The sequence below is a fragment of the Egretta garzetta genome, unplaced genomic scaffold (genome assembly GCF_000687185.1).
Source record: "Egretta garzetta isolate BGI_Z169 unplaced genomic scaffold, ASM68718v1 scaffold92, whole genome shotgun sequence".
NCBI lineage: Eukaryota > Metazoa > Chordata > Aves > Pelecaniformes > Ardeidae > Egretta > Egretta garzetta.
The window spans coordinates 294,345-310,490 of NW_009258790.1; the positions used below are offsets into that span (position 1 = coordinate 294,345).

General features: G+C 46.8%; 1 protein-coding gene across 2 annotated transcripts in view; it reads right to left on the reverse strand.

Annotated features, from left to right (window-relative positions):
- The window catches only part of SMARCC1 (SWI/SNF related, matrix associated, actin dependent regulator of chromatin subfamily c member 1), a 35,124-nt gene extending 19,309 nt beyond the window's left edge, over positions 1–15,815 (reverse strand). For both annotated transcript variants that reach the window (XM_035889281.1, XM_035889282.1), the window contains exons 1-5: positions 15,741–15,815; positions 13,592–13,706; positions 12,578–12,732; positions 6,325–6,459; positions 1,450–1,708 (exon numbers count right to left, since the gene is read on the reverse strand). In XM_035889281.1, coding sequence (XP_035745174.1) covers positions 1,450–1,708; positions 6,325–6,459; positions 12,578–12,732; positions 13,592–13,706; positions 15,741–15,776 — 700 coding nt within the window. In that variant the 5' untranslated portion in view covers positions 15,777–15,815. The remainder of the gene's footprint in view (positions 1–1,449; positions 1,709–6,324; positions 6,460–12,577; positions 12,733–13,591; positions 13,707–15,740) is intronic.
- Positions 15,816–16,146: the final 331 nt, after the last annotated feature.

The following is a 16,146-nucleotide window of genomic DNA, read 5'->3' on the forward strand; positions in this document are numbered from 1 at the left end:
GCTTTTCCCAAGATGAAAACTCAAGCTCTTACAGGATTTCTGTTGCAACATCCTAGTTTCAATCATGATACCCCAAGCTTTTCAGCTTCCTCAGCAGCAGCCTGTACAAGATTTTCCCAAATATTTTTAGCTAATAACCAATAAGGTCTTCTTTTAGACTGGTGTTTGCTCAAACAGTTGAAAATGAACAAAAGCCATCGTCCTTTGCCACGGCCCAGGCAGACAGTCAGGCCACTCCAGGCCAGGTGGGGCTATTCTATTCCCAACTATCATTTCAACAACATTTAGCAAGTATAGTAAAGCTTTCAATCCTAATTCTCATAAGCATCTTCACAGCAAAAGTACAACATTTGGTAGTCCCAATCCCTTTTAAATGTAAAATGGTTTAAAGGTGAGCCTGCAAATACTGTTAGCAGCTTAGTTTCTTAACAGTAGGGCTGTGCCATGAAGCACAAATAGTTGTTTTGAGTAAGCGGCAGTCATATTTTTTACACCCAGGATGTTCCTCTTCCTGAGGTCAGGCACAGTCCCATAGCCACCAAATTTCTGCATCCTTTGACATTAGGAATACCTTCACCCTTGGAGATATCTAAACCTCAAGGGAACAAGTCCCTTGCAATCTGATCCAGCTGGCTGTGCTCCAAGCAGGAGGCCGGACCAGAGACTTCCAAGTGACCCTTCTGCCCAAGATGGTTCTGCAATCTCCCCTGACATCAAGCACAACTGAAGGGCAGAAGCCAGAAAGAGAAGCTCTGAGCAGGGCACAGGAGCGTATTAGAAGCAGGTCTCCTGCCAAAGGAAATTGCTTAAGGAGCTTCTTGCATCTGCATCTCATTCCAGTCCTTTCCCCCCAAGTCAGGTGTGTCATGACCTGAGGAATTTGAGGGAGTGATTGTTTTTGAAGGAGCAGAGATCACTGGGCATAAAAAAAAAGTCTAAGGAAATACCAGCAAGCTAAAACCATTTGAAAATACTTGGCAGCAGCTCCATTTTTTACTTTAGAGCTTGGCGTGACTATCTCCAAGGATGGAGACTCCACAACCTTGCTGGCCAACCTACTCCAGGGTCGATGACCCTCATAAGGAGGGGGGGGAAAAGTATTTTTCTGCATGTTCACGTGTTTTAATTTGCACCCATTGCCTCTTGCCCTGTCACTGGGTGCTACTGAGAAGAGTCTGGTGCTCTATTTCATTCCCTCCTTTTGGGTATTCAGACACATTGATAAGATGCCTCCTCCCCAAACTTCATCCACACCTCTGGAACAGGGACGAGCTCACCTTCCTAGCAAACCGTGTTTCCTTTTTACAAGCAGCACCATCATAAACCTCTACGCAACACAGACCATCCATTACACCTTCCCTAATTTTACTGGGCAATACCTCTTCCTCTCATTTTACTCCATTATGAATGGTTATTAACGTACGGGGATTTTCTCCTTCCAGCTCTTACCTGGCTGCGGTGGGTGAGGTGGCGGCATTTGGTGGTGCATCATCGGGTACGGCGGGGGCTGCTGGTGGGGCAGCAAGCCTGGATGTGCTGGTGCCCCAAGGGGGTTCATCCCAGGCCCACTGGAGTGCTGGTGAGACTGCTGGGGGTTCTGACTGTGCTGCTGCTCCATTTGCTGACGAGCCCTTAATTCAGCGTATTTCAGCTGTTCCATGTGAAAATTCTGGCGTTCTGTCAGCAACTGCTGTCTCTGCTGCTCTAACTATATCAAAAATAGGGGAAAAAAAGGCAAAGCGAAGTTAAGAACTCTCCGTGTAAAACACATTTCCTATTGATACACAACTGTCTGATTTGCAGCAGGTTTTGGTCCAGGGTCCAGGCCATTTTCCAGCTGGAACGGCTGAACTCACCTTGTTCCGTCCCAAAGAATCTCTCAGTAACCCAACACTTTACTCAACGAGTACTATGCAGAGCATTTGTTAGCACAATTCTACAAGAACTTGTATGGTTTTTATCTCAGTCTTCTGAGTGTTGGAACAAGGGGGAACAGGAAACCTGAAATATTTTCTAGGGCAAGACCAAAGCAGAATATACGCACAATAGCACAAGCTCAGGGATTACAGGCAGGATCCTGCTCAGTACCTTTATTTTTGGTGTAGGACCTGGACATCAGGATAGTTAGACAGCAATGATTTGCATTATTGAGACTATTATGTAAAAACCCCTCAGGTAATTTAGGCCAATTAACATCAAATGGGCTACTTTGTTAATTATGGAGCAACTAGAGAGTAAGCAAGCCCAACTATGGCCTCAAGTTGTGCCAGGGCAGGGTGAGGTTGGCCATGGGGAACAATTCCTTCCCCTTGGGGCTGTCAGGGGCTGGAAGGGGCTGCCCAGGGAAGGGGTCGAGTCCCCAGCCCTGGGGGGATTTAACAGCCGGGCAGAGGCGGTGCTGAGGGCCAGGGTTTGGGGGTGGGATGGCAGGGCTAGGGGAACAGTTGGGCTGGGGGAGCCTAAAGGGCTTCGCCAACCCAAACCATTCTGGGATTCTATGATTCTAAATGGAAAGAGAAAAAGCTACAGAAAATATTTCTTACTATTGGGCGTTTATATGATGGATCACTGTCCTGGTTAAGGAAGCATATGTAATTTGCCTTATTTAAGAAATCATCACGCATTTCTACATCTATTACTCTTAAGCAACTGGACACGTGGATCTGTGTGACTAGTTTACAAATATTTAATGAGTATTTTAAGATATACTCCATAATTTATCTAAAAAGCAGGTTGCCAAGGAGACTTCCACCTAGCAGAACTTCTCCAAGAATCCCACAGCTCCGTCAATACTCTGTGTTAGCAGTTTGACTGCTGACAAAGCATGGATGCAAACAGAATGCTACAGAGCATGCATTCACCAACGGAACCAGATGGGGACAGAGCCTAATGAATAATACATACTCCTTGGTGGGGGCTGGTTTTGTGCATGTAGGGACCACAATGCGATTATTCATGCTGCCGTGACTCCTTTTTCCTTGACCAATCTGATAAGTTAGCGGGAAGAGCTTGATAAAACGAAGGGACACGTACACCAATGGTGTAATTGTGCATGTGTGGAAACAGATTCGGGAGGTGGCAGGCAGTTCAGAGAAGAATGACTGCAAATGACCCGCAACAAAGGCTTAGCCAAGAAGGACGGCCGGACCCAACTTTTTATATTCTTTCTATACTCTTTTGTATTCCTGCTTTGCTCTCTTAGAATCCCAGAATGGTTTGGGTTGGCAAAGCCCTTTAAGCTCCCCCAGCCCAACCGTTCCCCTCCCCCTGCCATCCCACCCCCAACCCCCGGCCCTCAGCACCGCCTCTGCCCGGCTGTTAAATCCCCCCAGGGCTGGGGACTCGACCCCTTCCCTGGGCTGCCCCTTCCAGTGCTTGACAACTCTTTTGGTGATTCGGATTTGCTCCCGGAGCCTGTGCTGCAGGTGGGAATACCTTTGGCAAATCGGGCCTTCCAGACCCCTCCCCAGCTCCGCTGCCCTTCTCTGGACACGCTCCAGCAAGGCAACATCTTTCTTATAGTGAGGGGCCCAACCCTGACCCCAGCATTCAAGGTGCTGCCTCACCAGCACCAAGTGCAGGGGCATGGTCACTTCCCTGCTCCTGCTGGCTCTTCATGGTCCCCTATCCTGCTAGAGTTTTTAAAAAAAAAAAAAAAAAAAAAAAAAAAAAAAAAAAAAAAAAAAAAAAAAAAAAAAAAAAAAAAAAAAAAGAAAAAAAAAAGAAAAAAAAAGAAAAAAAAAGAAAAAAAAAGAAAAAAAAAGAAAAAAAAAGAAAAAAAAAGGAAAAAAAAAGAAAAAAAAAGAAAAAAAAAAGAAAAAAAAAAGAAAAAAAGTCTTTGCAAGTATCCCCAAACAGCATCCAGTGCCTGAAAACACACCTTGTACTTAGGAAAACCAGTGACAAGTTCCCTTCTACACACTCCCTTCCCCTGAGGATGAGGAGGGACAGCTGGGCAGAGGAAGGAGGCACAGAAACACAAGTTAGAACTCAAGCTGGTCTTAAAATTCACACTGAGCCGAAACCACCTGTTTCCGTACTAGGTTCTTGTATTTGTTGTAATCATTTCAGAAGCAGCTTTACGGACACAACCTACTGCCCCGGCCCAGACTGGCGTTAAGACAACCCGCAGGAAGGCATTTTCTGGTGGGCAGCCTAGCAGTAATTTGCATTTACTCTTGGACTCTCAGAACTCAGTTGTACCTTGGCTAGGCACCTTACGGAAGGTCAGGATGCATTGGTCTGCCACGCGATCTCCCTACGCACCCCGATTCAGGAAATCGGCCAAATTTTCAGGTACAGAATACTGTAAATACAGAATATTCAGTCACGAATACTATGCTCTTGATGATCATCAAATTTGCAACCGTGGGTTTTTGCACTGTCTCAAAGGGATTCACAATGAGGAGGGACTATTGCAAGCACCTAATTTATACACGATAACCATCACTGTGCTACAATCTCATCTCCAGCAAGTAAATCCTCCCTAAACATGGGTAAAGAAAGCATTCACGTGCTGTTACAAACTCTGGGTCAACAAGGCTCCTACCAACAGGATCCCTGTAGACACAGGGTTGGCAGCACTGGAATGACTTTAGCTTAAACACTGAAGTAAAAGTGTTTTGCCTAAAATCTAACACCCTCCAGTTGCAGCACAGATTTCTTCAACACCTAGAGTGGCCTCACCTTTACTACAAGAAAAAGCCAGTGCAGCAAATAAGGACGTATGCATAGTGTGCAACAGCACTAAGGAATTTTTTGCTTTAATTATTCCACTCAATATCCACAGTGACAGGTGAAAAGACCGAATTTAACTACCAGAAAGCCAAGGGAAAAATCTGTATGTACATTTTTAAACAGGAAAATGTCATATGCCTCAGAATGGGGGGGAAAAAAAACCCCTGTCACTAATAGAATATATCCCCCAAAGACAGAAATCTACAGGGAACCTTTGCAAAATAGTTAGGTCCATTTCTGGAGCTGCCAATCAGTGTCAGAGGCAAACCCCACACCGGAATGGTGGTGGATGCTGAGCAATCTAGAAATTCTGACATTCTGCTACAACAAGAGAGCACCGTTTGTCAAACTCTGTCAATGTGACTCATGCCAAAGCGAGGAAGTAAATTCCATTAAACTCGCACGGTCGGGCAAACGGGAAACCCCCTAGAATTGTGAGCCCCTATCTTCAACAGCCCTGGAGTGACTGGCTAGTGACAAAACGGGAGCAAGCTACACAACAAAGTACAAACCCCAGCTGCTCTCTGATTAAAAATGAAGTTTTGGGTGATCTTTACAGCAGAGGAGAGAAACCGCCTCTCTGAAAGCCCGCTGCACCAAATATGCAAGAACACTCAGTAACTGATGCGTGATCCAGCCGCCGACAGGCAGAGACGGCTTCTCTTCCGTGTTATAGCCCCGTTTTAGGGGCACCCAAGTCTCCAGTAAGGTGTTGCTACCAGTGCCGCAATATAAATACAGCCGCGCTCGGGATGCATCAGAATGTGCTCTCTTAGTGCCACCACCGCCTCCAGCTGGCTAGACCTCAATCCAGACTCGTGCCCTGGCTTCCTGCCCAGATTGAGGATGGAAGCTAACAACCGTCTTGCTTGGCTTGCCCAGCTCCTCCTCCTCCTCCTCCGTTGCACTTCATTACATTTGACAATTCAGCTCTGCTCTATTTTGATACCTTTCTGGTGCCTATAAGTAACCACCTTTTCCTATTGCCCAGCATCGCTGCCTCCCTCCCTTCTCTTGAAGCTGCTGTTGCCCTCTCCAGCTCAGGCACATCCCTCACCATCTCAAGGAGAAGCTGTAACTCCTGAGCACGCATCCTTCTGCTACTGCATCTCTCACTTTGAGGACATTCCCCAAGAGCTACTGAGGATGCTCTCCAAACAAAACCCAAACTACATGCTTAAAACCCAATCTCCAGTCTAAACTGGGTCAGGAAGGAAAGGCAGGCAGAAGGAAGTAAGGTTCCCATCCATTTCACTCGCTTTACATGGAAAAGCCATTTGTACATCAGGTACCATTCAGGTGGTAAGACCAACATAAGGGCTCCGGACCAGTTAGATGACAGGAGTAAGGATTAGGAAGCAAGCCTAGGATACTATCAGAGTGCTGCCTAAGACAAAAGGAAGATCTGGATAGAAGAGCGAGCTCCAACACTACTGCAGGGGATAATTATGAATTCTAGCTGAGGCAAGAAGACCTGCATGAAGGTGAGGAGCAGCTGAAGATGCTCGTCTTCCAGCTGTTAGCATACACAGATCTTGGCAGCGACTGATTTAATGCAGAATTTCAGCTTAGCACCCTCCTACTTACTGCTTCTTTCTCTCTGTCCATAATGGTTTCCAGCTCCTCAAAATGGCGAAGTTTTATCTCCAGCTTCTTCATCTGCGTTTCCACCAGAAGGGCAACCAGGGACTTGATCTTTCTTTCTTCCACTGCTGCTAGGTGCTGAGGATAAAAAAAAAAACAAAAAAAAAACCACAACAGGTTTTTGCTTTACATGCCTTTCACAAAATAAAGTGCTTTAAGGGAACAAATCAGCCTACTCTGCCTGCATCTAGCTTTAGCCATCCTATTCCACTTCTGGACAGAAACCAGGGCATTAGATTATCAATCTTCTGCTGGGAACCAGAAGCCCTTGGAAGATTATGACGCTTTTGAGCAAATAAATAGGTGCCAAGTTTTCATACAGGAGGTATTGTGGATGCTCAGCACTCGTAAGCAACCCAGCTTTGCCTTGAAGCCCTCCGAGCGCCGCGCAACAGAGAGCACTTTCAGGGGAAATGCAGATGAGGAGCAAGGGGAACCTCGTGCCGAGTCAGCTGTAGGTCAGCCAAAAACCTTGCACCAAAACACACACAGGAGGCTTTCACCTGCAACGACCCACAGAACCACCGAGATGACCCTTGCATGCCTTGGCCATTAAGATATTATTTTTTTTGTTCAAGCAAATGAGGAGCTATGGATCTAGCTAAGGATGCTCCCATGAAACGCAGCACCGCACCAGTAAGCCATACGCTTTCTCAGCGCAGCAGTTCCACCCCGGGCTAGGGAGAGCTTGCTGAGAAATCTCTACACGGATGATAGAAGAAACTGTTAAATAAAAATAAATCTCCAGTTTCCTTTTATAACCAGGTCGCAGAGCATTCTTATTGCAGAAGAAAGCTGAAGGCAAAGCTCTATTTAAACTGCAAAAGCAACGGCGGAAGAAAGCAAATAGATTCTTTATGAGGCTTTAGCTATACCTCATTTACATACAGACACATAGATAAATGATACAGGAGATGTATGCGCGTGTGTCTGTGATATACGAGACAGCCTATAAAAATGTTTCACCTTTTCCAAGTGTGACAGGCATGTTAACGATGCCTCCTACCCGCTTTTGTTGAAAGCCTGCTCTTCAAAACGAAAAGACATTCAAAGCCCCCACCACGTGCCCTGCTCCCAAGTTTCTGGATGAGCAGTCCAACGACGCTTCCCACCCCCAGCGTCCAAGCAAAGCCTCAGCGACACGTCCGAGGGGCGAGGGGAAGGAAGGTTGGCTTTGAGAAGGGAAAGGTGAGGGCCCAGGGGAAGAAGGGAAAAAGCAGCAGCTGGATCTCATCCAGCTCAAGCTGCACACAGAGACGGGTATTTAGCAAGCTGTGCCCCAAACCTTGGCGCAGAATGAGGGGAAACACCGGGCTGGAGGAAAGCAGCATCACCAAACACCCTGGTAATCCTCATGAGAAAACAGGATTTCTCAAAAATGGCTTCCATCGCTAATATATTGTGTCATTCGACAGCGTTCACCTCTGGTAACCCACCAGCAATAAAGGAAGGCTTCAGGGAATCCAGGGAACATTCAAGGCTCTCACTAAGTTTCATTTTAAATTGGGTGCAGTTTGAGAGAACCGAGAGCGCCCACCCAAGTTCATAGAATCATAGAATGGTTTCGGTGGGCAAAGCCCTTTCAGCTCCCCCAGCCCAACCGCCCCCCTACCCCTGCCATCCCACCCCCAAACCCTGGCCCTCAGCACCGCCTCTGCCCGGCTGTTAAATCCCCCCAGGGCTGGGGACTCGACCCCTTCCCTGGGCAGCCCCTTCCAGCCCCTGACAGCCCCAAGGGGAAGGAATTGTTCCCCATGCCCAACCTCACCCTGCCCTGGCACAACTTGAGGCCGGTGCCCCTCGTCCCAGCGCCCCTTCCCTGGGAGCAGAGCCCGACCCCCCCGGCTCCCCCCTCCTCTCAGGCACTTGTAGGCAGCGATGAGGGCTCCCCTCAGCCTCCTCTGCTCCAGGCTGAACCCCCCCAGCTCCCCCAGCCGCTCCCCAGCAGCCTGGGGCTCCAGACCCCTCCCCAGCTCCGCTGCCCTTCTCTGGACACGCTCCAGCCCCCCCAGGGCCTTCGGGGAGGGAGGGGCCCAACCCTGACCCCAGCAGTCGAGGGGCGGCCCCCCCAGTGCCCAGCACAGGGGCACGCTCCCTGCCCTGCTCCTGCTGGCCACACCACTCCTGGTACAAGCCAGATCTAAGAGCAGGCCGTGGTGAAATCGCAGCAGGCTCTGCAGTTAAATACCGACCAAAGAGCGGTGCACACGTGAAAGAATGTCACTGAGATGCTGACAGAACTAGAAAATGGAACATCAATTAATACCGTTAAGTAAAACAGCTCGTTAGTGTGAGGTCAGAGTGACACAAGCAACCTTTGCCAATACACACGGCCTCTGGCCATCATTTCGCCTTGCTCCATGTGTGCAATTTTAATATGAAACCAGATTAATGTAAAGTCAGCAAGGCACACGATTAGGTAACAGACAGGTCTCAAAACACTCATTGGAAAGGAAACTATCGTTGAAGTTTTTCCTGAAGAGGCCCGGCACGACCGCTCCTTGGCCTGGCACTGCCCAGTGCTTTCACGCGACAAAGAACAAGTCACTGCCAACTGCGGTTGACAAAAAACCCAAGACAAAATTAATAGTGATTTCAATTGCTGGATAAACACATCGCTGCATCCACCTTAAGTCATAAATAAGCAAAAATAAAAACCCAAAAAGATGGTTTGTGACATTATCCCGGGACACAGCAATTCTGAGCGACCGGAGCGTCCCTAAGCAAGGTGGGCCCGGCCTCTGGCTGAGAGCGGGTACGGAACAAGGCTTTTGGTTTCCTATTTAAACACAGGAATCCCAAACAGAGGTACAGCCCTGAGCCTCCGCGCCTGGGCTGGTGCCCATTCCCACAATGCTGGCTCTGGTTTCTCTGCTCAGAAATCCCTTCCGGATGAATGCTGATAAACCTGGGAGGAATCACGAGACCAGTTACTGAGGCAGCATGTTGCCGGTGGTCTGACAGAGCCTAGCCTACCCCCTGATCTTTCTAAACCCAGCTTTAGTTGTGAAACTAGCTAATCGCAGCAAGAGCCTGAGCGTGACAACTGGTATAGACAAAATCATAGGATCCCAGGTTGGAAGGGACCTCCAGGAGAATCTAGTCCAATGCTTCTAGGCAAGAGCCCAGTCCAGACAAGATGGCCCAGCACCCTGTCCAGCTGCATCCCAAAAGCACCCAATGTGGCAGAGTCAACCCCTCCCCTGGGGAGATTATTCCAGTGGTTGACTGTTCTCATGGGGACAAATTTCCCCCTCATGTCCAATCAGAATCTTCTCAGGATTAACTTGTACCCACCCATTCCCCCTTGACCTCTCCATGGGACTCCTTGTCCAAACGGAGTCTCCATTGTCCTTGTAGCCACCCCTTAGGTACTGGTACGTGGTGATGAGATCCCCCCTGAGCCTCCTTTGCTCCAGGCTGAACAAACCCAGCTCTCCCAGCCCATCCCCATACGGCTGAGAGAGGCTTCCCAGGCCTTGGGTCACCTTGGGGGCCCTGCTCTGGACCCCTCCAGCCTGCCCACAGCTTTTTTTGTACAGCGGGGACCAGAACTGGGCACCGGATTCCAGGTGTGGCCTGGCCAGCGCTGAGCAGAGTGGGATGATGACTCCTTTACCTCTGCTGGTGATGCCCTTGGTGATGGCCCCCTGCACCCTGTTGGCCTTCTTGGCTGCAGCAGTGCTCTGCTCACTCCTATGGAGCTTGTTGGCCACCAGGACCCCCAGGACAGCTGTAAAACCAGACCATGAGACACTTCTGGAAAATCAACAGCATCCTAGCCCCATCTCACTGGAATATCAGGCTGAAGTCTTCTCATCCGCATACAAGAGGTTAGCTGAAACCGCAAAAGGCAGAGAAAATCATTCCTCCTTCCTTCCCTCTTCCTCTTTGGTGAGAGGAGTCGAGATGCTTCACCTAGCTTTTGTCTGCGACACCAAGAGGGGATAAGACTGTCTTTCACAGAAGAAATAAAGGCAGCAGGTTAACACAGAACTGTCTAAATTAAGGCACACAATGAAAAAAACCTAAGTCCTGACATGCGTACATTTGAGCAGGAGATGAAGGAGGTCCTACAGCGAGTTTCTAGAGCAGCAGCAAAAAGGAACCAGTTAAAAGACAATTTGATTTGCCTATCAACACAAGATGGGATGTAGCTGCCTGCAAAAAGGAACAACACAATTTTAGCAACAGGGTCTGTTCTATTCCTAAATTTTGTGCTTCTAAATACTTACACATGGAAAAAAAAAAAAGCAGTTGATAACTGAAGGCTTTTTAATTCAGTAGGCAAAGGGAAGTGCTGCAATGGTTGGTGGTTGAGGAATATTGGACTAGGAATAAAGACTGACAGCCAAGTTTGCCACCCATGGAAAAAGACTTATGGGCAGCTAGAGCAGGCTTTGCATTGCTGGCAGTTTTGATATCAGCGTCTTCTAGAGAAGATGTATTCAGTCACAGTACATTCAGTCACAACTACCTCAAACCAGAAATTCAGAGAAGTTATGGGATCAGCATTATGCATGAGGCCAAATTATGACCAGACCAGTCCTTTTTGGCTGTGGAAGTGATGGATCAAGAGCTCCAGCAGCAGCTCTGCAGCTCAGTCACAACCAGACAAAAGCTACCAGCAACCTGCAGGAGAGAGGACATTTGCTATCAGGCGCTACTTATGCACCAAAAGGAAAAAATAGCTCACATGGATTCCGCAGTCTGAGAAGAAAATGAGGAAAAGGGACTTAAATCATTCTAACGTTGTTTGTACGGAGGCCATAACCTGTAAAAATGCATTTAAAATTGTTGCTTCATTCTATACATCGGAATCCAGCCTCACCCCTGAACGCACACACTCACTGGACACCATTTCTCACAGTGGCATATATATATATGCAGGTTTTTGGTTTTTCTTTTAACTTGGCTGAAAATATCAGTAAGTCTGATGAACCGACAGTACATTACTCTCAGTAAAAGAGCGTGGTGGACCAGAGGTTCAGATGCAAAGTGATGCCCAAGCGAGCTCGTTAGGATTCCACACTTCACCGAAATAACGAACCTGACGTTTGCCTGCAAAGTGGGATTGCACGCAGCCAGGGTGCCGGGCTCCGACGCTACGCAACACTGAGCTGGTGCTACTTGTGATTTTAGAACCTGACTTGAAAGGTGATGACTAAAAATACCCTCAACTCTCAGGGGTTCATACAGGAGGGACTGTATCATCCAGACAACACCTATCATCGCACTATCCTCAGTATATATGATGCAGTTGGGGGAAAAAAAAAAAGTCTAAAGTGCTAAGAGTCAAAGATTCAGACTGCAAGGAGCCAGTACGAGACATGCAACACCTCATTACATTCGCCATTATGTCCTGGAAATCCATCAGGAAATAAACACCATCCATGCTTTGCTCTTCTATCTATAAAGTACGTGACATGGAACAGGGCACTGAATCCAAGAGCTATTAAGAAACCCAAACCACAAGTTGAATCAAAAAAAAAACAAAAACGTAAAGAGAAAACAGCTTTTGAAAAAGATATTCTGAAAGAAGAGAAGGCGGTCTGGTTCCTGCCAAAAGAAAATAAAAGACAACATGCAATTAGTAATTATAGGGTAAAGAAAAGCTGTTAGATAGGACACTGATTCAAACCACAGCTCATTAAGAGACTACCGACAAACAAACAGAAGTTTAATGACAGCAAGACAAGAACGTGCTTGTAACAGACCCACGGTACCTCTTAGCAGAAAATCATTAAGTTGTCCATAAAAAATTGTAATGCTAGAAGTGAACATCACATTGGTTTTACAGACAAGGAGCCCAAGGCTCGTGTGAAGTCCCCAGAACAGCCGGCAGCACAGCAAAAAAGGCATCGTAAGGGTTTTATCACCCAGACTTATGTCCTCAGCATTACAGCCAGACCCAGCGGGCAGAGAAAAGTCTTCCCAAAAACGGCGAGCACGTTTTGGGGCTATTTCATAGGGATGTTCACCGACTTCCTAATCATAAAAATAGCTGCCTAAATTAAAACCGTACACTGTTTCACTTAGGAGTTCAAGCAGAAGAAACTGAAGATGGCACTTGTGCTCCTTCAAGGTATTAGAGATTAGAACATGAAGCCGCGCAGATCTGGAACAAAGGACCACTTTGAGAAGCGTTCCGATGCCAACTGGAAGCCAAGCCAATGGATATTTGTACACAACAAACCTTTGCTTTGGTGGCAGCTGAGGCAAGGGCAGCAGCTGCAGCTGTAGCTACGTTTCCTTCCGAGATTTCGTGTTCCACTTTCTTCTTCCCAGCCTCGTTTTCTTTGTCTTTGCTTGCATCAACGTTCTCCTTGTTCTCTTCTGCCTCCTTTTCTTCTGAAAGAGATTTACCGCCAAGTCTGTTACGTCCATTCTCCCCTCGTTAACAGCATCGCGGCGGGACACGAGTCGCACTACGCACATTGCTAGGAGTCAGATAAATTAATTCATCCACACACTGTCACGTTCCTATGTTACAGTAAAGCTACTCGTCCAAACGCTGATGGGAACTACTCAAGTCCCAGAGGATCCAATCCAACCAACGGGGCGACTTTAAATGCTTTTGGTTTCCATCCTGTCAATTCAGCTTCTGCCATCAGCTTACTCTCGTCCGAACAATTTCAGCTGCATTTCCAAATCAACGCCGTTATTACATCAAACCCAAATGCCCCTCGTTCCACCTGGTGCTAAAATACTGCATGTAAGTTCCAGGAAAAAGCTATATATCCATGTGGTACAAGGGGAACTTGTTAAACATAAATAATAAGAATGTCTGATGTAGAAAAAAAAAGGGTATTCAGTCTGTCAAAATAAAGGCTCTGCATCACCTCTCAGGGAAACTGAGCTACCATATAACTTCCAAGGGTAGAAGCGAGCAGTCCCGTTTGCCTGCGGGACAGGCAAAATAAAATCATTTATATGACCTACACGCACTTTGCTACTGCAATTCCTTCACCCAGTCGCTACACACAGTGACCGACAGCTCAGCTGAGGTCTAAAAGGAGTTCAGAGGAAAGAATTTAGTGCCTAAGCTTTGCAGTGAAATTAAGCTAGAATATTTACTACTGAACCATGAGGCAGCCTGATGTGCAAGAGGAAATATTTCTGCCACGGTTGTGTTTATAGGCTATTCTGAGCACTTTAGAGGAAGGCTATTAAAGCCAACACAGCTTGAGGAGCAGCTGGGAACCATTACCTGGCTTGGTGTCTGCAGTCACTTCGCTGTCTTGCTCTTTTTCTGGATTTCTCTCATTTTCTCCTTCTTGTACTTTATCGCCTTCCTCAATTTCACTCTCTGCTTTGTTTTCAACCTGAATGGGATGAAAGATCATTTGAGAGCTATAGAAGACATTCACTGTTAACTTTGTTCATAGCTTTCAAATTAATTCACTATCATAAAGGAAAAGATTCAGTTTTAAAGGCTGACCACTACACTTAAGCCCATTTTGACCATCTGAAATCTGAATAAAATAACCAGCCACTATACTGGAGGGAAGTCTGTCCAATTCAGCATCCTGGGCCAAGTTTCATCTGAAGGTGCAAGAAATCCTGAACTAAGATGACATAAGCACATGTTCTGTCTCCATTTATTCCAGTACTTTGTGCATCAGTTTTCTGTCCCTTCCAGTGCCTGCCACGTTAAGAATTCATGCAGCATTCACCTCTCCACACAGCTCCAAATTCTGCAGAACTCACAGTCGCAACGGCATCCTGTGGCAATAAATACCACAACAGAATTACCCGTTACAGGAGGGTGCTTCTGTCCAGGAATTAGCGGAAGAAAGCAACGTTTGCAAGATGGAAGTAAAATAAAAATATTCCCTGTTAAAATCTAGGAGCCTTAATTTAGTATTAATGAAATCAGCAGCAGCTGCGTGCTTAAGACTGGAAGCATCGTTGCAAATGGTCCAAACCAACCCGCACGTTTCTCATTTTTGCTGCTCTACAGAACAACACATCTTTTCAAGCTCCAACCAAGTCTTCTAACACTGACACCCACCTAAGTGTACCTGACTATTTATCAGAAAGGCAGCAAAAGAACGGTCTGAAAGCAGAATGAGAAGTAACATCAAGCCTACGGGCAGCAGCCATGAGGTTAGTGGTATCTCCTTCATTTCACAAAGCAGGCAACACAAATGATAGAATGTTTTGGGTGGGAAGGGACCCCCAGAGGTCGCCCAGCCCAACCCCCATGCAGGAGCAGGGACACCTTGAACCACAGCAGGTTGCTCACAGCCCCGGCCAACCTGGCCTGGAATGGTCCCAGGGATGGGGCCTCCACCCCCGCTCTGGGCAACCCCTGCCAGGCTTTCACCACCCTCACTGGAAAGAATTTCTTCCTTACATCCAGTCTAAATATCTCCTGTTGCTGCAGACTCAATAAGCGCCTGCTACCATTTGTTTAGCAGAGCGATATTCTAATTCCAGGATATTCGTTTAATTTGAGTTTATGTCTGAAGCAATCACAGCCAGTGCCATTATTGCAGACTATCTGAAAACAGGTACTGGGTGACACGGGGTTGTAAAAAAACCCAACAAAACCCCAGCCACCGCATTCTTGTAGGCACTATCAACAGGTTGAAGGAATTGGTTTCTAAATATCTGCTCTTCATGGGCAGGATGCATTGTGTCTAACATCAAAAGTACACAATACACACACACCTATAGCCAAGAGCTAGCCCAGACTTCTTGCAATGAGTTTTATTGACCAGCTTGGCTACGTGCACCTTCATTTAGTCAGCAGGATCTCATCCTCACGCGATCGTGCAGACCGAACGGACACGTAACTTGCTGGAGAGCTGGGAAGCAGCTGGGGCAATAGTTTCATTCAGGTTCTCTGTTCAGCCCCACACAACTCGCCCATGTCCTGGAAAGCCCTGGTCTCTCTGATCTTGTCAGAACCAAAAGCTGTGTTCAACTTCGGGAAGGCAATTTGTCCCAAGACAAACTTTTCTAGGGCAAGACTTCCAAGTGATGCTTGCTTGCCTACCAGTCGTGAACCGTAACACACCAACGTCCTTCTGCAGCTTAAGTCTCTATAATTAATTTGATATCGCCCATTTTACAGTTCCTCCCAGTCCTAGTCTTTTTTTCTGAGGATTAGAAACCACACTGACATCTCATTCCTGTCGTTCACCCAGCAAAAGAAACGTCTCTATATGACTTGAGCCTAAATCACGCGTAAGGAAACGAGGCACCAGGGAGACTGAACACTGTTCCCTACGGACACGCACACTGACCACCACGCTACCATCTACCTTTCTTACACAGCATTGTAGAACATAACTCAGGTCTGCAAGCACCCGAACGATCTCTCCAGAACCAGGGTACTGAGCCAAGCTTACCTTCTCAGGCTGTTGCCCATCTGTCTCTGTTTCCATCTTCTCTTCTTCACCTCCATCTGAGAAAACAAGTGAAGTATTTAGAATTGCCGTAACATCCGTTTATCACACTCAACATTTACGCCAGGGTTAACTAAAGTTTTCCGTGCTCTGCTAACAGTGGTTTAAAGAAAGCCACAACACTAAACTTCTGGAAGACTACGAGTTTATTAAACTAATTTTAGTTTAAAAAAAAAAAATCAAGTTTACTCGCAAATTGAAATTTATCTGGTTTTTCTTTTCAGTCCAACAAGCAGGACAAACCATTAAATTATCCATGCTCTGCTGAAAGCCCCAGTTTACCCATGTAGAGCGAAACTACCAAATCTATCAATTTTAGCTACATAAAGGACAGTTCGATGCACAATTC